General features: G+C 37.6%; 1 protein-coding gene across 2 annotated transcripts in view; it reads right to left on the reverse strand.

Moving 5' to 3' along the window:
- The window catches only part of agmo (alkylglycerol monooxygenase), a 72,147-nt gene extending 50,061 nt beyond the window's left edge, over positions 1-22,086 (reverse strand). The window contains exons 1-2 of one of the 2 annotated variants that reach the window (XM_028442183.1): positions 21,736-22,086; positions 2,430-2,560 (exon numbers count right to left, since the gene is read on the reverse strand). In XM_028442183.1, coding sequence (XP_028297984.1) covers positions 2,430-2,560; positions 21,736-21,849 — 245 coding nt within the window. In that variant the 5' untranslated portion in view covers positions 21,850-22,086. The remainder of the gene's footprint in view (positions 1-2,429; positions 2,561-21,735) is intronic. The other variant, XM_028442182.1, reaches the window with a different exon arrangement.
- Positions 22,087-27,701: the final 5,615 nt, after the last annotated feature.

The raw sequence follows: 27,701 nt of genomic DNA on the forward strand, positions 1-27,701 counted from the left end.
TGAAATGGAAACACACACATATCTGACGTCTGATTGGCTCAGTAACATCAATCATTTTGCAGCCTTCATCAATACCTTTCATTGTAGATTATCATCATCATCATCATCATCATCGTGCTTTTCTTACACGTCTTTACATCAGGAAACAACTTTTAGATTTTTGACTAAAATGTTATTGTTTTAGATTGTTATCACATCGTTTGCTGTCTTTAATGATCACAATCATCTATTTCATTAAATACCAACAAAGAAAAAGATCAGCTTTAGTTTATTAGTAGAGACCAATCACATTATTAATAATTTATTACAGTCGTGACATAATTATAATTTTAAACAATCTGTGATTTAATTGTTTTTAAGTTCATATAATTTACTTTCTAATGGTCATGAAAATGATTTAAAAACTGTCAATTACAATGTAATTAAACACAAACCTGGTGAACCATGTAACAGTTTTATGTCTCATACATACATAGTTAATAATTATTAAAATATGTGTCACTTTTCCCACGACCTGTCACTTCTATAAAGGATCATTTTATAGTTTTCAAATATATAAATCTATGGGTGAAGTGACAGACGCCCACAGCATAAATATTAATACCAATATATCCATTGATTAGGAAGCCTATCAAAGTAATCAATAGATGAGAAACTAATTAGATCAGAGGTCTCATTCTCACAGCCCAGAGGACAATATGAAAATGTAATGTTAGTGTGTTTTATACTGTATTGTAATGACGTGACTCCAGCCGTTATCAAAGGTTTATCAGCCTTTAATGGAAGTCGTTAAAACATCATGTACCCCTCATTCTCCGCTTACGCCCGCCCTTCCCCAGCCTCCCAGCCAATCAACACGCAGAACACATGTAAACAAAGACACACATTGGCAGAGAAAGCTGCACGTAACGATGCTTCAAATGCCATGAGAAACACAACAGCTGTGAAACATTGAATAAACTACACGTGGATCATAACTCAGTTAAATACGACCCAGTCTGTTACTATATGAAAGGCACTTTACAGCATTGTGTGTTGATGATGTCACCAAGGGAAGAACAACTCCGATGGAGCCACCCACCCAGCCAGCTCGCACCCGCCGTCCCGCTTTTGAGGCTGGGGGCTCATAGGGGACCTACCCACCTCAGTTATAGTCAACAAAACATCTGTGTTGGCTGGAACGTACAGCTGATTCCATGAGGTTATTATAGAAAATAAAAGCCAGTAAATAACGTCTCATGGTTTAAATCGGCTCTAATAGGCTAATGTCCCGACGGATAGTAAACGCCCCACTGGTGATCGCCTTTTTTACGCTCTCTATCTCTGCACTTTCTACCATCTACAAATGTCATGATGTTCATGTCATCACAAAATACATGAACATTGAGCACAAAAAGAAGGACGATTGCTGCCAGAAGAAAAAGCGTAAATGACGTTCTCCGTGCGTCTGGCTGACTACACGTGACTTTAACTTTATTGCTTGAAAAAAAAAAGAAAAAACTTTATTATGAGAGTGACATTTAGCCGACGTCATGTCATGTTCAAAGCCTGCAGTGAAGAGAAAGGTCGGTGATGAGCACAGACTATTTCTTCCCTCAAATCAAATGTAGCTCAGCTATGTGAGTGGAAGAGCTGCCAGAAAACCATGTTCCTGTTTGTCAATGTTGCATTCATGTTCAGGGCAGTTCATGTTCAGAAGAAACCATTGAAATTAAAGAATTGTTAGTAATGACATTTATGAAGATTTAATTTTTTTACCAAAGTTGTTTGTGGAATACATGAAATTAAAGCTAGGGTAGGTAATTTTCTCCACTTTTTAAGTTTTGGGTTAAAATTGTCTTTATGTCCTGACAGAAATTAAGATTGTATGCTTTCTGAAAAATGAACAAAGTAAATCCATCAACTGAAGTTTATTGTTTACTTACTGCTGAATGAGACAACAATGTTTCTACACAATACAAGTGATGAGCTGAGCTCCTCTTCTGCAGCAGCTGTGAGCATGCATGTGAGTGAGACGGAGCACCGAGGGGAGGGGGGTAAAGGCGGAGCCGTCGGGTAGGCTACATTCAAAATCATGCTAGCTTTCAAAAATTGCCTACCCTACCTTTAAATAACTGTTAGTAATGACGTTTATGAAGATTTCATTTTTTTTACTCAAGTTTTTTGTGGAATACCTGATGCAGCCCAGCCCAGACTCTGCCTACTGTGGCCCCCATGTAATTTCAGTTTGAGACCCCTGACTTAGATGATAGATAATATTTATTAGTGTATTTTACAGTTGATTTAAAACATGGGTCAAACTGACCTGTTAGCATTAGAGATGCTAACAGAAAGCTAACACAAAGGGAAGGTTACGTTTAATTAGGTTATTTATTAAAGGCTCAGTAATTGTGAATAATTTGTGTGTGTGTGTGTGTGTGTGTACTCACAGTGGGAGTCTGGAGATCATTCCAGCTGAAATAGAAGTGACTCCATCACTGAGGGTGACCACGGAGCCCCCCGTCCTCAGAACGCCCACCAACAGTTCCAGCAGCATCAGGCCCACGAAGTAGGGAGTGGCCTGACACACACACACACACACACACACACACACACACACACACACACACACACACACACACACACACACACACACACACACACACACACACACACACACACACCCCACACCACCCACACACACACACACACACACACACACACACACACACACACACACACACACACACACACGGCTGTAATCTTTGGTTCCACTTCATTCTCTGACGGTGCAGTAACGAAGGAGGAAGAACACTGTCAGAGAAGAGCCTCAGCAGCAATTTATTTATTCATCAGTTTATTATTTTACTTTAAAGTTAATGATGAGCCAAAGAAAAGGGAAACGAAACAGGAAAAATACAGGAAGGAAACGGAAAGGAAACAGAAACTAAATGGAAAGGAAACAAAAAGGAAACAGGAAGAAAAGAAGAAGTGTTTTTCTCAAATTATTCCCCAAAATTCCCAAAATAAAGTAAAAAGTGGTGATAAAATCAAATAAATTTAAGATCCGGCAGAAACCGAAATCAGTCACTTATTGTTGGATATTGACAATATCTTAAATACAAATTATACTATTATTGTTTGAGTTGCAAACCAGGGCATATTAATGATAAAATTACTCTTATCCCCCCCCCCCCCCCCCAGTTAAACTGGGTCAGTCCAACATGGAGGTAGTTATTATGGGATGGCGTGAGCCCAGAGGTCAGCAGTGTGTGGACGGATCAGTGAGCAAATGAGCGGGAACGTCAAGGGGCGAGCCCACATCTGCGGGGGGGGGGGGATGTATGCATGCAGGTGTGTGTGTGTCTGCGCTCACACGCTAACCTCCAACATCTGGCAGCAGACGGCCGAGCTGCAGCTAACAAATGAGTTCGCAGCAGCATTTCAAACCCACTGAGACGGAGAGCGCCGCGCTGGACGCCAGCCAAACGCTTTCCCTTCTTTTTCCCCCAGTCACAGATAGTTTTACATCTGCACATTTTCACACTCGGCTGATTTTATTCAGCAGGGAGAGTTTATTCACTGGTCCTGTGAGAAAAATAAGTCCTCATCTGTCTTTGGAAGCACTGGGTGTAGTGGATCCAATGGTGATGTTGTTATCTGGGGTCACCTTATGTTACTGTTTCAGACCTGAACATCTGAACAGTAACAAAGAAGCTTTGTTCTCAGGTCCAGCTTCTGCTTTTCAGCTTCAAATGTTCAGAGTTCACACATTTCTATTCATTTCCTCTAAAAAAAAATAGCAAAAGTTAAATATGTTGACGTGAAACTCTTTAGTTTACAAAAAAACTGCTGTGACCACAGGGGGCGACAGTTCCAACTCTGAGCTTTGGTAGTAGACAATGAAGCAGAGAAGAATAGCTCTCCTAAGGGACCTTAACTCCCCCTTAAACAGTGTGCAGCTTATGCTTTTTTTTTTTTAAATAATTGTTTTTTTAAAGAATAGTTTTTAGGTATAGAGTTTGCCTCTATGTTATGAAATGAGTGCATATACAAAGTAGTTAATTATAATATAATGATGTTTGTGTAGTTGTATATTACAATAATAATGTACGTGTCAGTGTGTTTTTCCTCTTCTTATATAAACAACTTAATTAACTCAACACATGAATTATACAATGATGAGTTCATATTTTAACAGTCCAGTCATTATGAGCTCACCAGTAGCTCTTTGGTTTCAGTCCTTACCCTAGTGAACGTTTCACATGTTCTCAGCTCCGTTGTTCACAGCCAAAGGACGTTTATAGAGTGACTTTCTCATCAGTGTGATTGTGCTCACCTGTTGAGGTGCAACACAGAGAATCATGCTCCGCACACGGCGCAGTATGAGCGCGAAACGTCATGTGCTTGGAGCGGCACATGCACCCAGTATTACACGCTCAGAGCACTCAGGGAGATCACAGCAACAGTATGGTTGTCTAAAATCCCACGACACACATGGACTTGCCTCACGACCAGTGCAGGCCCTAGCCTCTTTGGTGCCCCTTTATATGTGGTTTTTTTATACAAACTTTAATAGCCATTGTCTGTCTGTTTTGGACACAGTAGCACCAGCTAAAAATACTCCAGGCTCTAATAAGAAACCTTGTCCGTGGATCAATGAAGCTATTTTTAGCTTTAGGAGAAGCTGCCGAAATGTGGAACGGTTGTGGAAAACCACTAAACTAGAGGTGCACAGACTCCATTTTAAAGAAAAGATAATGGAGCTAAATGAATTAATAAAGCATGCCTGCTCTGCTTATTTCACTAATCTTGTTTTGCAAAATAAGAGAAACCCCAAGGTTTTGTTCAATACTATTGAAAATCTTGTTGCACCCTCACCGTCCCATGTGCCTGTACACACACAGGAGGACTGTAACAATTTTTTAAATTTCTTTGTAAATAAAGTACAAGACATCAGGGCTAGCATCACTCCTCCCTTGGTTAGCTTGTGCACTGCATCAGCCCCTGTGAGCTCATGGTCCTCCTTCACTCCTGTCAGCCTACAGGATGTTCAAGTTTTAGTAGGAAAGATGAAACCCTCATCGAGCTCTGTAGACATTGTTCCTACTTCTCTGCTTTTAAATGTTTTTGATGTTGTTGGTCCTTTGGTGGTAACATTGATAAACCTCTCACTTGTATCTGGCTCAGTCCCCAGCTTCTTTAAACATGCGATAATAAACCCCATTCTTAAACAACCCAATCTTCATCCATGGGAGCCTATAAACTACTGACCCATATCTAAGCTTCCCTTCATGTCTAAAATCATGGAGAAAATGGTTGCTAAGCAGCTAACCTCATACATGGAACAGCATGGTTTTAGATCAATCCACTGAAACTGCTCTTCTGAAAGTTTCTAGTGACGTGATGATGCCACTGACTCTGGTCGTTACACAGTTTTACTTTTACTTGATCTGATGCTGCCTTTGATACAGTAGATCAGTGGTTCCCAACCTTTTTTGTCTTGTGTACCCCTTGAGCTGTTTTGTCATCCCATGAGTACCCCCTCACTCATGTGTGTGCATGATTATCAAAAGTAGAACACAACACAACTGAATATTCAAAGCGTCATTTTATTTCCTATTCTTAAATTGAACAAATAATATTCAGGCATTATCTTATTCAACTCAAATTGAACATAAAATGGCGTTGCCTTCAGGGCAATAAAAATGATAAATATAAGAAATAATATTATAATAAACATTTTTATTATTAATACTGTATTATTAATACTAATACATTATTATTAAAGAAAAATTAGAAAGTTGAAATTAGAAAAAATATAAATAAATACCAAAAAAATAATTAACCTGCCTGTGTTATATATAACTTTCATGAGATTTCCCACAAAACGAGCTTCTTTGAACATGTCTCATTTGAACTTGAAAAATCAGAAACAAAACACTGAACAACTGTAATTTAAACTTACTGTATCAGCTGTACTTTCTTTTCTTCATCTGGGCATTAATGAGACACTTGAGCTTGCTTGTCTTTCACAAGCTTTGATAGTTCTGGGGACAGTGTGGAAACAGCTGCTACCTGGCTGTTCTCCACATCCAGTCTGTTCCTCTGCTTGGTTTTAATGTGTGTCAAAGCTGAGAATGTCACCTCACACATAAAAGTAGAACCAAAAGGCAGAAGCTCAATCAATGCATGTTTTCCCAGCTCAGGATACTCCTTCTCCACATCACACCAGAACTCAGTCAATGTCTTCTCATCATAGGTCATTTTCAGACCCTGATCACATGATAAATCCATCAGATGCTCCTGCAGCCTTGCAGGAAGTTTGCTGCAGCTCTCACTCACAATAAATGGGTTCCTCACCCAATCCAGTCCTTCAATGTCCTGAAAATACTGGTTGAAATCCATGCAAAGTTTGGACAGATGTGCTTGCACCAGTTTGACTACTGGACCCCTGGCAACATCAGTGGTGGCAAGATGGGAATCAAGTAGTGAAAAACAGCTGACATCTCCATCATCACATTTGTTCTCCCATAGTTTGAGCTTTTTTGTGAATCCTTTAATTTTGTCATACATTTTAAGGATGTGTGACTCCTTTCCCTGAAGCGATAGGTTGAGCTCGTTCAGTTTGGTAAATATACGCCAGGCGCCCCACCCACTCAGCATCCTCAAACACCAAAGCTAGAGGATGCTGATGCTGCGTCAGAAACACAGAAACTTCACTGAGCAGTTCATAAAGTCTGAGTGGTGTTTTCCCACGGGACAGTCAGCGGACGTCCGTGCTCTGTACCGCTCTCATCACAAAGAGTTTCAAACAATCTGTGATTCAGTGGCCGGGATTGGATGAAATGAATCACCTTCACAGCATCATCCATAACATGGCTTAAATCAGGGCTCATTCGCTTACTTGCCAGTGCCTCGCGGTGAATAATACAATGCAGCCATTTAATGTCGGGATTTACCTTTTTTACGTGTCCGAAAAGTCCCTTCACACTCCACGTCATCGTAGCAGCTCCATCAGTACAGATGTGACCGCAGGTGTTCCACTGTGTAAATCGTGTTCTTTGAAAAAGATGTCTGTAATTTGGAACATTTGTTCCCCGGTTGTCTTTCCTGGGAGCTTTTTGCTAAATAAAATATGCTCATTTATGTCCGACACATCTTTGTAACGAACGAAGGCCATGAAGAGCTGAGCATCACCGCTCACATCTGTCATCTCATCCAGCTGCAAAGCGAACTGACCGACTTTTTTAATTTTTTTCACTACTTGTTCAATAATATTCACCGACATATCATCAATCCGACGGGACACGGTGTTGTTCGACAAGGGGATTTTCTTGAGTGTGTCCGGCTGCTTTCTTGTCGATCATAATTTCAGCCATAGCCGCAGCTGCAGCAGAATGAGCTCTTCAACAATCGAGTGAGGCTTTTGGATTTCGCCACGAGCAGGGATACGGTACGGTGGCTGGGAAGTGTCAGGTGAATGCGTTTACAGAAACGAACACAAATGCAAACCGGCCACAACGGAAGTGTTTCCGACGGACCGGTATTACAGTCGGACGAGTATTATGATATGATAGCCTGATATGAAAAATATAAGAGTATCCTAATCAACTTTCACTTACTTTCATACGCGTTTCGATGTCTTCTTCTTGTTCTTAACTGTTCTGGTGGGTTAAAAACATCCGCCAGAAATGTGTCCGTCTGTAATACCGGTCCGTCGGAAACACTTCCGTTGCGGAAACCCGGTGGCCGGGAAGTGTCAGGTGAATGTATTTAAAGAAATGAACACAAATGCAAAAAGGTCACAACACGAATGCAAAATAGCCACAACGGAAGTGTTTCCGACGGACCGGTATTACAGACGGACACGTTTCTGGCAGATGTTTTTAACCCACCAGAACAGAGAAGAACAAGAAGAAGACATCGAAACGCGTATGAAAGTAAGTGAAAGTTGATAAGGATACTGTTATATTTTTCATATCAGGCTATCATATCATAATACCTGTCCGACTGTAATACCGGTCCGGCCGGAAACACTTCCGTTGTGGCCGGTTTGCATTCGTGTTGTGACCTGTTTGCATTCGTGTTCATTTCTGTAAATGCATTCACCTGACACTTCCCAGCCACCGTAATACGGCGTAAGATGCCTCCAGTGCTTTGTTTGACACACTCGTAGCCTTCATCATTACATTCTGTCTTGATTTAAACTCCGACGATTTACGTTTGTAAAATTCCTCAGTTTTACCGACACTTTTCGAGTGTTTGGTACTCTGGTGTCGCTGTAAATGGGCTGCAGCTTCATGGAGTTATTTGCCAGGATTTCACTGCAAAAGAAGCACTGAGGCTGCGGCGGGTCCGCGGACGTAGAAGTGAATCCAAATAAAACATAGTTTTCACTATACAGCCTTGGTTTAGGTTTGGCATCTTTCTTGCGTTTGTCGGCAGGCTCCTCTCCCCCTCCTGTATCCACAGCAACAGGACGTTTCATCCATCTATCCATATTTACACCTGCTGCAGGTTAAAAGGGTTCCACTGTTTTGATTGTGCCACAGGTTATTCTCTCCCCAGGGAAACAAGTCATAGCGCACACGGACCGTTTTTGACGGAATTATAAAATGATTGAGAATATTTATTTTTTTTTTATCTTGGAAACAAATTCTTAATTTTTCCACATACCCCCTGCAATGTGCTCACGTACCCCTAGGGGTACGTGTACCCCTGGTTGGGAAACACTGCAGTAGATCATAGTATACTGGTTGATCCACTTACATCTGAGATGGGTTTTCTGGTACTGTAAGTTTACCTCTTACATTAATGGAAGAACTTTTAATGTTACTATTAACGATGTTAGGGTTAGGGTTATGTCCAATCTTTCATGTGGAGTAGCCCAGGGCTCTGTTCTGGTTCCTGTTTTGTTTTTATTGTATCTGATGCCTCTTGGTCGGTTGATCCATGGTTTTAAAAATGTGTCTTATCATTTTTATGCTGATGATATCCAGTTGTACTGTTCCTTTAATGACTCAGCATTTCACTTTTGATCTGAGTTCTTAGATTGTATATCCTGTATCAAAAACTGGTTGTCATCAAATGATCTCCAGATAATTTCTAATAAAACATAAACTCTGATTATCTGATAAAAACATCCTCTCATTAAAAACTCTCTTGGTGATCTGGGCTCATCTGTTAAAACCAGCATCAGAAACCTTGGGGTTGTTTTTGATCAGTCCATGTCTTTGGAGGGACATTGTCGTCAATTGACTAAAAACTGTTTTTACCACCTGAGAAATATCTCTAAAGTGAGGCATCTTTTATCAAAATCAGATCTAGAACTGGTCATACACACATTTATATCATCTCGTATTGACTACTGTAATTCTGTTTTTACTTGTTTTAATAAGTCGACCCTAAACAGACTCCAGATCGTTCAGAAGCTGCTGCCAGACTTTTAACTGGTGCTTCTAGAACATCCCACATCACCACCATTCTAGCTACTCTGCACTGGCTTCCAGTGAAGTTTCACATAGAATATAAAATATTAGTTCTCACGTTCTGAGCATTACATGGTCAGGCCCATAAATATATCTCAGACTTGTTGTACCCCTACTCATCAGGGCGATGCCTTCGGTCTTCAGGTCAGGGTCTCCTAAAGACCCCAAAAACTAAATTTAAAACCAGAGGAGACCTGGTGTTCCAGGCTGTAGCTCCCAGACTCTGGAATAACCTGCACCAGTCTCTCAGGGAGCTCAACTGTGTGGTTACTTTTAAAAAACTGCTGAAGACTACACTTTACAGTAAAGCTTTTAGTTACTGGATTTTAATTTTTATTTATCCTTTAATGTTGCTGTTCTTATGATATTTATGCACTCTTGTTTTATTATTCTATTGTGTTGCACTTGTACTTTTACCACAACTCTGTACAGCACTTTGTGATTTTATCTGTAAAAAGCGCTTTATAAATAAACTACTTACTTACTAAAATATTTTACGATTGACATTCACATTTTGTGAAAAAATTTTTTTCCAGATGTAACATAATAATACTGAAATTACAGTAATTAACATCATTTTAAACAGTTCACAGAGGTATTGAACAAATAAACTATTTAGTAAAAATTGTGTCATTTTCTGGTGGTGATTTATAAACTAGCTTTAACATCACAAGCTAAAAAAAGCTCCATCCATCCTTCAGTCCATCCATCCATCCGATTCATCCATCCATTCATCCTTCAGTCCATCCTTAATAGTTTGTTCTAGTGGTTTTCTTAACAGTGATGTCATCGATGACGTCACATTTTCTCAGTGAATCTGAAGGAAATACAGAATGTGAACCATTATCTAGTTTATCAATCAAACCAAGTCATAGGATATGTATGATGTGATTAGATATTGATAATATATAGATATTTATAAATAGAATAAAAGCTGTACACATTTAAGAAGTAGCACAAAGCAGATAAAAGTAGATGAAAGTTATTTATTATTTATGAAGCAGATTGACACTAAATTACAAATAATAATGTTCTTAATAATTATGCATCTATAATATGTTTACCTATCGATAGATCATGTCAAGTCATTTATATACATATATATATATATATATATATATATATATAAAATGAATAAGGCCCCCTGGATAAAACACTAACTGTGACGTCAGTCCTTACATGTACTGTACATAATACATAGTTCTCTTAAAATAACGCTAAACTATAATGAAATAAATTAATATACAGCTGTTGCCATGCAATCAATGTTTATGTTAAGCTAGTATTTTATCTGTTTCTGTTTAGCACTAGCTGCTAACATTAGCATGGTCGCTCTGCTGGCTTGTTTGACTATAATGGATTAATAAATTGTCATGGATTATCAAACTCTGACTTACCTCTGGCTTTTCCACGTTTTCTTCCTCTTCTTTACATTTGTTTCTTCCCTGGGCACCAGATCATTAGTGTGGTTGTTTAGTCATGGCTACTTGCAGCAGTAAGCAGTAAACAATTGGTCCGAGCTGACGTCACGCTTCAGAATTAAACTGTCAATCAATTTGGGGGGCGGGAATAAAAGTTTTTCTTTATTTTCATTAAAACTAGACTTACTAGTTATCAATAATACTACCAAGTTTAGTTTGCTAATAATATCAGTGCTTTGATTGTTTAATTAATAAAAAAAATACAATAACTTTGCACCTGCTATGATGGCATTAGCCTATACTGCCTATGCCATGGGCCGGCCCAGCTCACCGTTTGATAACCACTGGATTAGATCAACAAGCAGCACAAGTTCTCATTGTGACTGAAAAAGTTAGAAAATGATCTAAAAATCAGGCTGAATGCTTCACTCCTATAGTAAACAATGAATGTTTATAAGTAATGTTTATTTATATAGAACCTTTCACAGACTAGTCACTAAGTGCTTCACATATCAGCTCATTCACACACCAATGGGACAGAGCTGCCATGGAAGGCGCTGGTCAACCACTGGGAGCAACTTGGGGTTGGGCTTGCCCAAGGACACTTCAACACATAGACCGATATAAACCGGGATTGAACCCCCAACCTCTAGATCAGAGGACGACCCCTCTACCACCTGAGCCCAATCATGTGATTTCAAGCTGGAGGAACACAGGCTCTAAAACTGTAAAGTTTTTAAAAGGTAACAAAACAAATATGGTTATAATAATGTGTTTAGCTAGACATAGATCTGATAACAAGGACTTTTAGAAGGTTTTAGGCCAAATGTGTAAAAACAGTGGAGGATAAACTTTAAGACTGTAGCATAAATTATGAAAATAAAAAGGAATAAAATCTGATTTGTATTTAGGTGTAATCCAACAGGTGAGAAACAAACTTGGAAGCAGCTAAAATTGAAAATATATAAAACCATTGTCCAAAAAGTGAAGTCATGTTTTACTTGAATTGTTTCTCACTTTGATTTAAAAACAACGCTTCATTGACTTAAACTACTAAATAGAGTAAACATGAACACATTTTTTATTTTATACATAACTATGGAAGTCATATAAAATGTGACGATGTGAACATGAACACTCTAAAATATTCATTTAAAAAAGATGGTTATTTGTCTTTGTCTTCATGTAGGAGGAGTCAGGTAGAAACTCAGGGGTTCTCATAGTGAAACTAGCAGTAACCAGGTTATGTTCACTATCTGATCCCATTACAGCTGGTATGAAGTGGGTTAATCAACCCTGAGTATGGAAACCTTGGGTTACTTAACACCCCTTAAAGCACACAGGGATCAAATGCTCAAAATGACTCCAAAAATATACAAAATGACAACAAAAAAAACAGTAAAAATACACAAAATGATTTTAAAAATATACAAACAATAAAAATATAGAAAATGACAACACAAATATGCAAAATGGCTCCAAAAAAAACCCAAAATGACAACAAAAATACATAAAACAAAAACAAACTATTTTTGTTCCATCTGATTGGTTGTTACTCTAATGCTAACATGAATGTTCATCTTGTGACCCTCAGATCAGATACAGTCACATGATTGTGGCCCCGCCCCCAGTGATCAGATGTGACCATTCCTGTGTTCACTTAACTTCTTCCAATGTTTCAAAGTCATATTTTTAGGAAAAAACTTGCATTTTTAAATGTTTTCTGAGCAACAGAAGTTTAAAGTATTTTCTGTCCATCTGATCTCTACCGATTGGCTCAGATGAGTCACATGGTGTCTTTATCATCAGCTTTGAAATGAGAAAATGAGGTTTGTTAATAAAGTTGTGATTGTAATTGATTGGAGCTGTGGTGGTGTTTATTTGGGCTTTAATAATAATCACACTTTGTTTCTACGTTTACACCACGTTGGACATTTGCTGAGCAGATGTTAAAGGTTCGCGACCATGTTCTTTGATCAGCGAGAACATGTTGGTGAAGGATCCAAAGAGGGGGCGTCGCCGCTACACGTCTGATTAACCAGAAGATTGATGACACGTCACACGCTGTAAACAGTATGTGTGTGTGTGTGTGTGTGTGTTCTCATTAGAGGGTGTGGTTAGTGAAGACAGCCCTTGTTTAGCTGGAATAATAAAGTGTGAGGAGGTTTGTTTCATCCTGATAATAAAGGGTTTGATTCAAACACTGACGCTGATTGTTAAAAACTTGATAAACTCTTTTTGCATCTTGGTTTTGTCTTTCACGTGAGGTTCAGCCTTAACTCATGTTTTATAAAATTCTGAATAGAGCTGATTGGACACTTTCCAGGTGGGCCAGGCTCAGATGAAAAAGCAGCGATGTGTGCTGGAGGTGTGAGAAAGGGGGGGGGGCCCTAGTGCATATGCTCTATGATTGTGAAGAAACCAAAACACCTGGTCAAAGAAGCCTCCATCTGCATACTGGGTATTTTACCGGTGTTTGATCTAAACGTCATAAACTATGGTGTCACCTCACTGGTAACAGGATGTAGAATAATGGATATATTTGTCCTCCTTTAGAGCATGGATAGAGGTGTTAATGAGCAGGTCATTATAGTGACAGGGAAGGAGGACCTGTTTAAGAAGATATGGAATCCATTCCTCATTCATGGGACTGAAATGAAAATGTAATTTTACCCTGATATTAATGTGTTTGAATCAGATGCATGTAGTGCATCTAAAGATCCCAGGATGTTGTTTTTTTTAAAGTTTGATCGTCTGCTGTCTGACCTGAGTGAGGTTTTCTGCCAGATACTTTTTGTTTATACTTTCTATATACATGTATGTGTGTTTCTATATGTATATTCAAAACAAAGTCTGCACTTTTACAGTTTTCCTCAAATTGCTCCCCATATTAAATACAAATTGGTCACAAAAATCAAGGAAATGTAAAAACCTGCAGAGACTGATATCTGTCACTCATACTTTTATACGTAGAAGTGTAAACTAGGGAACATGAATGATAAAATTGCTATAATTTGTGACACCCCTGATCTAATGATCTAATCCAGTGGTTCCCAAACGGTGTGCCGTGAGGTAAATCCAGGTGTGCCGTGGGATTTTGTGACAACCATACTGTTGAGGCGATCTGCCTGAGTGCTCCGAGCGCGTAATGCTGCGTTCACACCGGATGCCACGAAAAGTCCGTAAATCCAGATTACATACAGTCAATGGATAGATGCGTCCCAGATGCAAAATCTTTCCCGTGCGGCGGTGCGGTCCGATCCGCACGTCAAGGGCGTTGGAAGTGCAAGCGCGTTCCTGATTTTACGCACATTTACAATAGTTGAAAATATTGAACTCCTGCGACTGTTTCGCATGACGAAAGCCAATCAGAGTCTTTGTTGACGATGACATCACACATTCAACCATGGAGTAGAAGCTGTGTGTGACGGAGCTGTAGGACACGCCCTTTATAACCAGGACCAGGAAGGATTAGGAGTGGAGGAGAATCATTGAGGAGGTGGTAGTAGCAGGGAAAAGTTCTCTCTGTAGCACTGAGCTAGCATAGCATTAGCTGCTATATGTTTATGAGAGGAGAAAAAGGAGCACAGCTCCTCGCTTCAGCAGGTAGTGAAACTCACCGAGTTGGATGAGTCGCTTGTGGGCGGGGCTTCAATTCAGACATGCGTATGAAGCAAATGGGGATATTATTTGATCCCGCGGACCCTGCGGAACGTTCTGTGCGGCAGATGTGTCCTGTGCCGCAGAAGACGCATTTGGTGTGAACGCAATATGCTGGGTGCATGTGCCGCTCCACGCACATGACGTTTCACGCTCAAACTGCGCCGTGTGCGGGGCATGATTCTACGTGTTGCACCTCAACAGGTGAGCACAATCACACTGATGAGAAAGTCACTCTATAAACGTCCTTTGGCTGTGAACAACGGAGCTGAGAACATGTGAAACGTTCACTAGGGTAAGGACTGAAACCAAAGAGCTACTGGTGAGCTCATAATGACTGGACTGTTAAAATATGAACTCATCATTGTATAATTCATGTGTTGAGTTAATTAAGTTGTTTATATAAGAAGAGGAAAATAGTTTAAAATGTGCTTAAAACCTTGTTTATGTATTTAAGGGCTAAAATAAGTTAGTATTTAAAATATAGTACATTTATCTGTCATAAAATTCAGAGTGAAAATATTTAATTTATGTATGAAATTAGTATAATATAAAAGTATTTCTGTTGTGAAATTGTTAAATAAAATAGTAATATCTATAATTGATATAAACATAAGAAAAAAGGTTTCAGGTTATTAAAATAGACCTAGTTTTCTGTTTGATTAATGCCTCATTTTACACATTATTAACTGCATTGATTTAATAAAAAAAAGTTTAAAATATACTTTTACCAAATTAAATGTACTGTTGTTTGATGAAAAATTATGAACATTGTGTTTTATGTTTAAAGGTTTTTATCTTTTTCTGTCACTGGAAAGAATAAAAGTTAGAACGAGTGAAATCCTGAGTTTGGTTTAAGTTCATCTTTTTTCACGCGTGAATCCATGACGTTATAAACACACTGACACGTACATTATTATTGTAATATACAACTACACAAACAACATTATATTATAATTAACTACTTTGTATATTCACTCATTTCATAACACAGAGGCAAACTCTATACCTAAAAACTATTCTCTAAAAATAACAATTATTTAAAAAAAAATAATTAAAAAACCCAATATTTTGTTGTTCCCACGGTTACGCAGACGGGAATCCTAAGAGTGTGACAAAGGCTGTAGAACAACATTAAAACAGAGAAACAGTGAGAGGGAAAATGGAACCATTTCTTGTACGGTTGTTTCTAATATTGTATAAGATGAGTGATAACATGTTATAAAGTATATTTAACACATTAGGTGTGAATTTAGATGTTTACTTGTCCTTTGATGTACCATGGGCACTAACAGTTTGGGAACCACTGATCTGATCTAATAGTAGAGGTGGAACTCCATTAAAAACATGTCTAATGAATTAGAGACTATGTCATGAATTATTCTGAATTAATGTCCCAACAATATTAGACATGAGAAGCAACGTTTTCCATTTTAAATATATTTTAATTTATGACTGAATCAATGAAAACAATAAATGATGTTAAACAACTAAATAATGTCTATTATTTCCATCACTGAGTGCTAACGTAATGTATAATATGAATATAGAATATTATGATTACATTGTTCACAAAACACTAACTTATATTTAACTACGATAAACTCATGTTTTTCTGGATGTTTAGTAAACTTTCTAAAACAAATGTGTTTTTGTATTAAAATAAAAACATAACTTAGTCCAGAACATTCCAGAGAAACATAAACTGAACAGTGTAAAATATTTATAATATCTGTGGATATCATGAAATAAACAGAACAACTGATGAAGATGATGAATTTATTCTGAAATAGTTTTTCTACATAACAGTTGATAAGTTGGGTCAGACGATGCTATCTGTAGCAGCACCACTAGCCCCGCCCACATCCTCTACCACAGAGTGGTCGACTGTCACTACAATCATTTATCACTGACTTTGTTCATTTGTCACTCATGGATTTATTATTGGTTCTGAACCCTGTCTGAGTGTCAGTGTGGATTGGAGACACTGTCTGCTCCACTAGGACCATTGTCCCTGCTAGCTGGTACATGTTAGCATTGAGGTGCTAGCTGCTACATGTTAGCATTGAGGTGCTAGCTGCTACATGTTAGCATTGATGTGCTAGCTGCTACATGTTAGCATTGAGGTGCTAGCTGCTACATGTTAGCATTGAGGTGCTAGCTGCTACATGTTAGCATTGAGGTGCTAGCTAAATGGTAAATGGACATGATTTATATAGAGCTTTATCACCACTGAAACAGTCTCAAAGCGCTTTACATATCAGCTCATTCACCCAATCACTCTCACATTCACACACCAGTGGGACAGGACTGACATGCAAGGCACTAGTCGACCACTGGAAGCAACTTAGGGTTCAGTGTCTTGCCCAAGGACACTTCGACACATAGTCAGGTACTGGGATCGAACCCCCAACCTCTCGATCAGAAGACGACTACCACCTGAGCCACGGTCGCACGGTAGCTGCTACATGTTAGCATTGAGGTGCTAGCTGCTACATGTTAGCATTGAGGTTTTAACTGTTCTGTGTTAGCATTGAGGTGTAAGCTGCTACATGTTAGCATTGAGGTATTAGGTGCTACATGTTAGCATTGAGGTGCTAGCTGCTACATATTAGCATTGAGGTGCTAGCTGCTACATGTTAGCATTGAGGAGCTAGCTGCTACATGTTAGCATTGAGGTGTTAGCTGTTCCATGTTAGCATTGAGGTGTTAGCTGTTCCATGTTAGCATTGAGGTGCTAGCTGCTACATGTTAGCATTGAGGTGCTAGCTGCTACATGTTAGCATTGAGGTGTTAGCTGTTCCATGTTAGCATTGAGGTGTTAGCTGTTCCATGTTAGCAGTGAGGTGCTAGCTGCTACATGTTAGCATTGAGGTGTTAGCTGTTCCATGTTAGCATTGAGGTGCTAGCTGCTCCACTAGGACCGTTGTCCCTGGAAAACTGTTATGAGTAGTGAGGAGGACTTTAAAGCAACCTAAAACTGTCTTAAACAGAAACAGAGAGATAAACAAACAGGACAGAGAGATATTCTCTGTGACAGTGATTTAATAAGACACTACCGGCTTATATTTATAATAATTATTATTATAGTGTTTCTGGTTGTTTTTTCGCACCATCCACCAAGTCACATTCCGTGTATTGTTTTAAACTCTAATTGGCAATATAATGATTCTGATTCTGACTTTTCTCACACAGCGTAACGTAATAGCAGTGTTCGTTCTCTTCTGCGTGCTGTAGTCTCCGCCCTCGCTTTGATAACAGCTTGTATCTTGTGCACACACAGGAGAGGGAACCACACATTGATTATCAGGGCAATGAGCTCCCAGCTCCGCCTCTTCCCTTGTGTTGTAATCCCAAAACCCAGTTTCCCACTTAATACTATAACATTTCACTTTTTAAAGGAGCTCCAGTAATCACAGTAATCACTGACAGCTGTGTCTGCTCCACCAATAATATCAAATACATAAAGCGCTAAATTTACCAACGTGGACAGTTAATAAGTAAATCAATATAATAATCAACATGTGAACGAGGTTAAAACATTTTAAGATGTGTACAAATGAATTAAATGTTGCTGAAATAAATTAATTTCATGATTACACATTTCTTAATGCAGTCCAAGTATGATCCATTGATTTTATTCTCCATTCATTATTAGGAGCACAGAGCACCTTTTTCTCTTTCTCTAACAACCAATCACAGCAGACTGCATCATACCCAGCAACGGGTAAACCACACCTCCTCACTCAGAGGTTATGCCCCTCCTTGTTCAGAGTTGCTCTCAGAAACTTCCTGAATCCATTTTAAGCTCAGATTCCTTGTTAGGAATGTTTATGCTGAGTTAGGAGTTCTCTGACAGACTATGAAAAACTCTGAATACAGGCACTGGTTTCTCACCTTCTGGGTCAAAAACTGGCATTTTCTGTGAAACCTACAGTATATTCAACTTCGGATTACAGAAGAAAGAAACAAGCTAGAAACATACATTATTTAATGATGAAAGAACAGAATCTATTTGTTCAGAATCAGATTTTACATAATCATAGTAAAAAAAAAATGTGGGTACGAACGTGCGATATATCGTCGTTCACGATATATCATCAAAAACATTCTCACCGGTAAGAATATGTCAACCCACGATATAAACGACAAATTCCCATGTTGGATATTATTGAGGGCCACGGACCATTTGTCCCTCAGTTTAGCCAAGAATGTCCCTAAAAGCCTTGTTCCACGGAACAAGTTTATTGTCAACAACTTATTATTCTCTGTAGCAGAGCCTCCACGGTGTGCACCACCACCACCACCACCACCACCACCACCACCCCTCAGCCCTCACACACACACACCCACACACAGACGGTGGTGATCGTCATGGCTACCTGAAGCTACTATGCTGTGATACATCATGAACCACTATTTGGTTCAAACCAGATAAACATCAACAAAGGGATGAACCTGTAGCAATGATTATGAACTGGAAACTCAACTAAAGCTAACTATGCTAAGCTAACCCATCGACACACAGACTGGGCTAACAGCTAATGCTAACCACTCCATATAAGGAATAATAGACCAAATAAAAAGAACACGTCTTACTGTCATAAAACCACAGAGAACCATAGATTTGTTTATGATCATATTGAACACTTTATGGAAGAATAAAAACTAAACATGTCACACGTTGTGTGAAATAAATATCAGCATAAATAATATTGTCACTATTCACTATTTTTTAATGATATTTCACGTGTTCACAGACAAAGCTGGTCCCATTAGACTAATGTAACTATTGAGATTATTACACATAAATATACTGAATGATTAAATCATCAGATTGATCTGGTTTCATTATAGGAAATCATATTGATTTATTAACCATAACTTTATGTAACTTATAAGATAAATGATTCATTAGCAGTAAAAACATTAATGAAGTTATTTGTGCTTTTTTTAAAGAAAATAATTTCTAATAAGTGAGGAAATAAATGATATACATACAATAACACTAATAGAGTGACCCACATACACTAATATATTCCATACAATATTAGCTCTGAGTCAGCAGTTATTGTAGCCTTTTTAATGTCTAATGATGATGTAATCATATTTATTTATGTTTGTAATGGTAAATGGTAAATGGACATGATTTATATAGAGCTTTATCACCACTGAAACAGTCTCAAAGCTCTTTACATATCAGCTCATTCACCCAATCACTCTCACATTCACACACCAGTGGGACAGGACTGACATGCAAGGCACTAGTCGACCACTGGGAGCAACTTAGGGTTCAGTGTCTTGCCCAAGGACACATAGTCAGGTACTGGAATCGAACCCCCAACCTCTCGATCAGAAAACGACCCACTACCACCTGAGCCAATGAACCTTTTACACTTTAACTTGTGAATTGTTTTATTTATTTATAGTTTTTTTTTTTTATTTCTCATGATGTTTATTGTTATCGTGATAAATAACAGAAGTTATTGGGATAATTTTTTTAGGCTATATCGCCCATCCCTATTTGTGGGTCTTAAAATATCAGTCATAATGCTCTATAATGGCTGTCAGTGAGGATTATATAGGTCAGGGGTCTGTAACCTTTACTCTACAAGGAACCATTTAACTCACCTGGATTAAAGTCCTCCTGGAGCCATAAATACCTTCTCTATGAAGACAATACAGTGTATTACATTATATACAGTTAGAATTATATAGAATAATGTTTGATTTAATTTGATTTATATTGATCATGTAAATGGAAACTTAAAAACAGTTTAAAATAAAATAAATTAACATCAAGAAATAAAACATTATCTTCATCTTCAAATTCTTACACATCTCAGTTTATATGAACACAATGTTTATAAAGTAGATTTTTTTAGTTAATGTATATGAAAGTCTACAAAAAGTAACATGAATATAATAACACATGATCATGTGATCAACACATGCTAATTACTCATTTCTTGCCACACATCAAACATACATATTTAACCTGTACATTGGTGGTTAAATGAATCTGTTCCCACACAATTAAAATCTGTATTTTCTTCCAGAAATAGTGTTTATGTTGGTTTAGTTTCTTACCAGGGATTTAAAACTTAAGGTTAGTCACAGGTGGAGGAAAGTTGATGATCTGTAGATGTTGTAGGAATGTGCTGAGTCATTGTACAACGTGATTTATTTTAGGTTAATAAATTGTTATATCATGATTTTATTTGTCATTAATCATTAAGAGTCTCTGTAAAAAATAACTATTTATTTCAATAGTTTTTCAAAGCTATAGGGAGCCATTGTATAAGAGTCAAAGGGCCACATTAGGCCCCAGAGCCACAGGTTGCTGACCCTGTTATAGGTTGTGAAAATGGCTGGTAGCTCATGAGTTAATTACTAACCTTGGATGATAATCACTAAGAAATGTTAAATGCTAAATAAATTGTGTTATTTGTACAGATGTATGTGTCTTTTATCAGATTCTACCTAAACTGCAGCATTAGTGCAAACTTTTTCAATTTATCATATTCATGTCTCACAGAATTAAACCAGATAAATCACACACACTATTTTATTTTACACCCACAAATAAACACTTAATAACACTACAGAGTACAGTATGTACACCTCTATGTACATACAACCTTCAAACACATACTCATTAGGTCATAATTAACAACTCTACTTAAGCTCCTCCCACTATATGAATACATACTTCAGACGGGCACTGCACCAGTAATTCAAAATAATAATAAATAAGGAAAATAAAAATAAATCAAAATGTAGGTTAAATAATAAGCCAAATATATAATAATCAAAAAAATAAATCAAATAATAATTGATTGTATAAATTATAAAATAAATGGTAAATAATGCAAAAAAAAAATCATAAAGTTAGTTCATTAAGAAAAATTATAATAAAGTCAATCATAAAGTTGGTGAACCATTAAATAAATATACAAGTAATTAAATTCATTATTTATTTAATGAATAATAAAGTAAATCATTGATGAAGTCAAGTTGTTGGTGAGGTTTATAAAGTGATCATCACTGATTAGATCTACTCACATTATAAAAACGTTATTTCATTGAAGTGTTGACCTTTGAACGCAGCACTAAAGGTCGGCGGAAGTGTGTGAAGGACGCGGTGGAGGATTTCAGAATAAAATCCAGGTGCGCGGACCCACCTGCTGCACGTACTTCGGGACCTCGTCCACCGTCTGGAAGGAGGACTCGTTGGGTGTGAGGAGCGAGAAGACGCTGCGGAACCCGCGGGAAGCGGCGGCTACGTCCGCCGCCATGTTGGAAGGGAAGAGGTTACCTGTGCAGGTGAGGTGAGCTACTTCCACCCGTCTGTTCGCGTCCGTCCCTCTGCGTGTCTGTGTGTCTGTGTCCTCACAGAGGAAGTGGTGACTTATAAAGGGCAGGGCGCGTGCCACTGTGTGACACGGCCCGCGTGCTTCCCGCTTTAACGGTCCCTGCAGGAGATGCGTTTAAAGAACCGTGTGTTTGGTGCGTTCAGGGTCCGTGCGTTCGGTGCGTTCAGGGTCCGCCTTTGAGTTCACAGAGGGTCGATTAAGGTTACGGAAGTGTCCAAAGTTCCCGCAGAGCTGATCTTAACCAGGAAATGAGTTTATAAACGTAAAGTTACAGCACAAAACTCTCTAATCTGAAGGAAAAGGAGTCTGTGTGTGACATTTAGCTCTTTATTACAGATACTTAATACTTTAGCTCAAAGATAGCTAAAGCATTTACAAAAATATATACTTAAAAGTAATAAAAATAATATAGTTTAAAAAAGCACGAGTACAGTTATGACTACTTTACTTTCTTAGTTTATTTATAGGAAACATTAAACACAGTATATTTATTTAAAAAAAACTTTTTTACAAATTAAACTGTAGTGCGTCACAGGAATTTTGCTAAAGTGATTGACAAAAGTTAAAATGAGACTAAAACCGAAGTAATTTAATAAAATAGTTGACAAATAAGAGTCATATATAATAAAACAAAGCAGAGAAAGGAAGAATGTATAAAATATAAAACATTAAAAGTTAAGATCAACAATAATAAATCATGTAACAAATCAAATAATCCAGCACTACATCAAAGCCAGACTGAATAAATACTGTAGGTAAAGATGTACCCGATCATAGTTTAGCAGAAGAAAAGAGAATTAAAAAGGGAAACAGCTCAAAAACACTTAAAAAAAAAAAAAAAAAAAAAAAAAAAAAAGTTGCACAAACACACAGTCTATAATAGATGTGTTCTTTACATCTATGTTTTTAATGGAGACGTCTCTACAGTTTGATGCTGTTTTATAACATTAAAGGTTTAGTTTTGTCATTGTCATGGCTTAGAAACCACATCAAATAACCATTTCTTGAGGAATTGAAAATATATTTTCAACAATAATGACAGGAAGTGATAGTCGGCTGCTTTCACTAACAATACCACTGTTTCAGAACGCAGAGAAAATCAATTATCATCAGAACAAGCTGACCTCAACACTTTTGGTCTTAGTTTATTACTTTCTGTTGAGATTTTGTGGATCATTTTGATTTGAGTCACTTCTATTATTGATCTGAGTCACTTCTATTATTGATCTGAGTCACTTCTATTATTGATCTGAGTCACTTCTATTATTGATCTGAGTCACTTCTGTTATTGATCTGAGTCATTTCTATTATTGATCTGAGTCATTTCTGTTATTGATCTGAGTCATTTGATGTATGGTTCGGTTCAGAAAACGTCTCCTTTAGTCAGAGTTTGAAATGAAAAGAGCGATTGTGATGGTTCACGCTGATAAGATCAATTCCTTCTCTTTGCTGCACTCGAGCTAAACGTTAGTTCTGCTCCATGAGCTGCTGATCAGCTGATTATCTTTATTCTGCTGTGTCATGATGAAGTCCTGAATTACAGCCTCACCATCAGGATCAAAAATCCATGGGACACATTGTTGTGGTTTTGGTTTAGATGAATGACATGGAGTCCAGCTTTAGGGCTGCTGGTCAGATGCTGACTCAGGGTTTTTTATAAGGCTGTAAAGATTCATCCATTAGATCAATTCATATTCCTTCTATCCAACTACATTGATCTGTGCTCAGCTAGTTTTCCTTCCTGATCACACACATTGATCTAAAATCATTTTAAAAGCTAATCAATGGATTGTGTTGATACCAGTAAATAACTGATGTGATTTAATCACAGCAGACTTTATATGGACGTGTTTTAAACCTCTTGAAATAATAAAGACATTAGTGTGTGTGACATCATGGCCACGCCCCCAGCAGACGCCTAAACATGTGATGGAGGAGAAATGGATGGAACCACCTTTGGGTCCAGTGTGTGAAACACTTTGTCTTTATCACAGATGGAGATATTCTAAAGCTGTGGTTCACTGTGTCCACCGTCCACCACCATGTAGCGTTAGCTCATTAGTGTTAGCTTGTTAGCATTAGCTCTGCACAAGCCTCATGATGACCATCAAGCTCTGCTCATTTAACCTCAACACATCATTGCTGATATTAATATTAGAATATTTAGATGTATAAAACCAATCAGAAGAGTCAGTAAACCTAATATGGATTTATATTGATAACATATTGATTATTGAAAAGTTAACATAGTTTCAGATCGAATCGTTGTAAATTAACCAATGTCATTCTTAGATTGAATCAGCAACAATGAATGGTGATTCTAATGAAATGGTTACAGCCCTGGGGTGAACAGACGGAGTGGGGGTCAGAGGTCAACCATTTATCAGTGTGTGTCTCAGTGAATCTGCTGCTGTTCAGTGCTCTGTGTTATATATGCTACTGATAGCGGTAGTCATAACATAGCAAAGCCTCCTAAGGCAGAGACCATGGTGAATGCTATGATTGTGCTGTGGTATCTGGCCTGCTTAGGGTAGTCTGACCAGAATTGACCAGGAGAGAGTTCTGTAATTACACATCACACATGGTTCACATGGGAGGACACACCGTGTGGTTTCTATACAAACCAGTGAGAACTGATCATCATGTTTTAACTTTAAAAACTACTACAAAAAACATTCTGCAAATCATATCAATGAGACAATAATGATTTTACAATCTATGGATAAATATCTATAGATATACTTCATACTTTTTATTTCTAACAAGTTCAGACAGACACCTCAAAATAGATCTGTTCCTGTCCTCACAGACGTATAAAGAATAGATCTGTTCCTGTCCTCACAGACGTATAAAGAATAGATCTGTTCCTGTCCTCACAGACGTATAAAGAATAGATTTGTTCCTGTCCTCACAGATGTATAAAGAATAGATCTGTTCCTGTCCTCACAGATTTGAAATGTGCGATATTTTATCGTTTATGATTTATCGTCAAAAACATTCTCACCAGTAAGAATATGTCATCCCACGATATAAACAATAAATTCCCATGTCGGAAATTAGCAAGGCCCACGGACCATTTGTCCCTCAATTTAGCCAAGAATGTCCCTAAAGATCTTATTCCACAGAACAAAACTGCCTCTGTTTGTTGTCAACTTATTATTCTCTGCAGCAGAACGCTGTTTACGGGAGCTCCGCAACGAAGTCTCCGCTGCCGCGGTGTGAACCACGCCTCCCACCCCCAGCTCTCTCTCTCTCACACACACACACACACACACACACACACACACACACACACGGTGGTGATCGTCATGGCTACCTGAAGCTACTATGCTGTGATACATCATGAACCACTATTTGGTTCAAACCAGATAAACATCAACAAAGGGATGAACCTGTAGCAACGATTATGAACTGGAAACTCAACTAAAGCTAACTATGCTAAGCTAACCCATCGACACACACACTGGGCTAAGAGCTAATGCTAACCACTTCATATAAGGAATAATAGACCAAATAAAAAGAACACGTCTTACTGTCATAAAACCACAGAGAACCATAGATTTGTTTATGTCATATTTAACACTTTATGGAAGAATAAAAACTAAACTTGTCACACGTTGTGTGAAATAAATGTTAGCATAAATAATAATGTCACTATTAATTCGTTCAAACTTGTGAAACTTAATATTTTTTAATGATATTTCACAGACAAAGCTGGTCCCATTAGACTAATTTAACTATTGAGATTATTACACATAAATATACTGAATGATTAAATCATCAGCTTGATCTGGTTTAATTATAGGAAATCAGATTTATTTATTAACCATAACTTTATGTAACTCATAAGATAAATGAAACAAGATTCATCAGCAGTAAAAACATTAATGAAGTTATTTGTGCTTTTCATGTGCTTTTTTTTTTTTTAGAAAATAATTTGATTTTAAGTGAGGAAATAAATTGATTACATACAATGACAGTAATAGTGACCCACATACACTAATATATTCCAGACAATATCAGCTCATGAACTCTGAGTCAGCAGTTATTGTAGTCTTTTTAATGTGTCTAATGTTGATGTATTCACATTTATTTGTGTTTGTAAAGAACCTGTTTACACTTTAAGTTGTGAATTTTTTTTTTATAGTTTTTATTTATCGTGATTTTTAACGTGATAAATACCAGAAATTATTGGGATAATTTTTTTTTTTTTTTGTCAATATCGCCCATTCCTATCACAGATGTATGAAGAATAGATCTCTTCCTGTCCTTACAGATGTATAAAGAATAGGCAAGGCAAATTTATTTGTATAGCGCATTTCATACACAAGGCAACTCAATGTGCTTTACATGATAAAACATTCAATTGTTTAAAATCAATAAGAACATTTAAATCAAGTAAAATCATCAACAAACACATTACATTAGGGATGTAACGATTCACTCAACTCCCGATACGATTCGATCCACGATACTGGGTTCACGATACGATTCTCACACGATTTTTTCATTTACAAAATGGGACTGTAGACAATTTTTTTTTTTTTGGGAAAAAAACTAGAAAATACTGTATTATTTTCCTTATATTTTTCATTGTCAAAAGAATTCCTTGATAAACTATTCAAAACAATGCAATTTAACTAAAAATAAATCTTGAATTAAATAATTAAAGGAATAATACAAATGAAAATGAAGCCTATTAATTTAAATTCTGGTTCTATAATAAACAATGCAAAACTGCATAATAGTTCTTTTTCTTTTAAAAGTGCAACTGAAAATGTATTTTGAAGCATACCCCCCCGAATGAAGGTTGAGACTTTACTGATGAAACAGGTTTATTGACAGGAAACCTCAAATTCACCGTAAGAGCTGAAATATATAAAAACAAAGTATAAGCTAAACGCTAAGCTCTTACATCTCTGCATAAAATCCTACACGTGCATAAGTTCAAACAAACATCACAGAACCCAACAAAAGTACAACTCTGGACACACCAAACATTGATGCAACATTATCAAACATTTTAAACGTACCTTGTGCCTCTTCAAGTGGGTAACTAAACATAAAAACACTTTTAAAACCGCTCCGTGTTGTTTTCTCACACTTCTCCGTGTGTTTCCATCACCATCAAGCTACCTCAAGCATAAAACGGCAAACAGGAAGTGATGATTTCAAAATAAAAGCATTACATTTTTAAACCGGAAGTTAACTAAAACTAACTGCAAAAAATGATGATAAGCACCAAAATAAAACACTTTAAACCTTGTTTATAAACAGAAATATACCTGTGGTTATTTACACTCCCATCAAAATTATAACAGTTGGTTTACATCAAAACAACAGATAATTTTCTCATGAAAAATTACACACAGGTCACCTTAAGAGCTTTCCAACAATAAAACAAGTTTTTGCACTGGACGCTCTACAACTGAAAGCTTGCTAGAGCGTTGCCCTTGGTTATCTAATTTATTTTCTCCAAGTGAAATCTTCACTCTTCGCACAAGTCCATCTTTTCCACTGACAGTTTCTAAAACTCTTGCAAGTTTCCATTTGCTTCTGGGCGCTTGTTCGTCCATGTCCAACACAACATCACCAACTGTTAGATTCGTCTTTGGTGAATGCCACTTTTGCCTCGAAATGATGCTGTGCACATATTCCCGTCTCCAACGGCTCCAGAACTGCTCTGCCAGAAACTGGACTCGCCGCCACCTCTTTTTGCCGTATAGGTCTTCCTTTGAAAAGGCACCAGGTGGGGGCAACGATGCATTGGATTT

The sequence above is a fragment of the Gouania willdenowi genome, unplaced genomic scaffold (assembly GCF_900634775.1).
Source record: "Gouania willdenowi unplaced genomic scaffold, fGouWil2.1 scaffold_3_arrow_ctg1, whole genome shotgun sequence".
NCBI lineage: Eukaryota > Metazoa > Chordata > Actinopteri > Blenniiformes > Gobiesocidae > Gouania > Gouania willdenowi.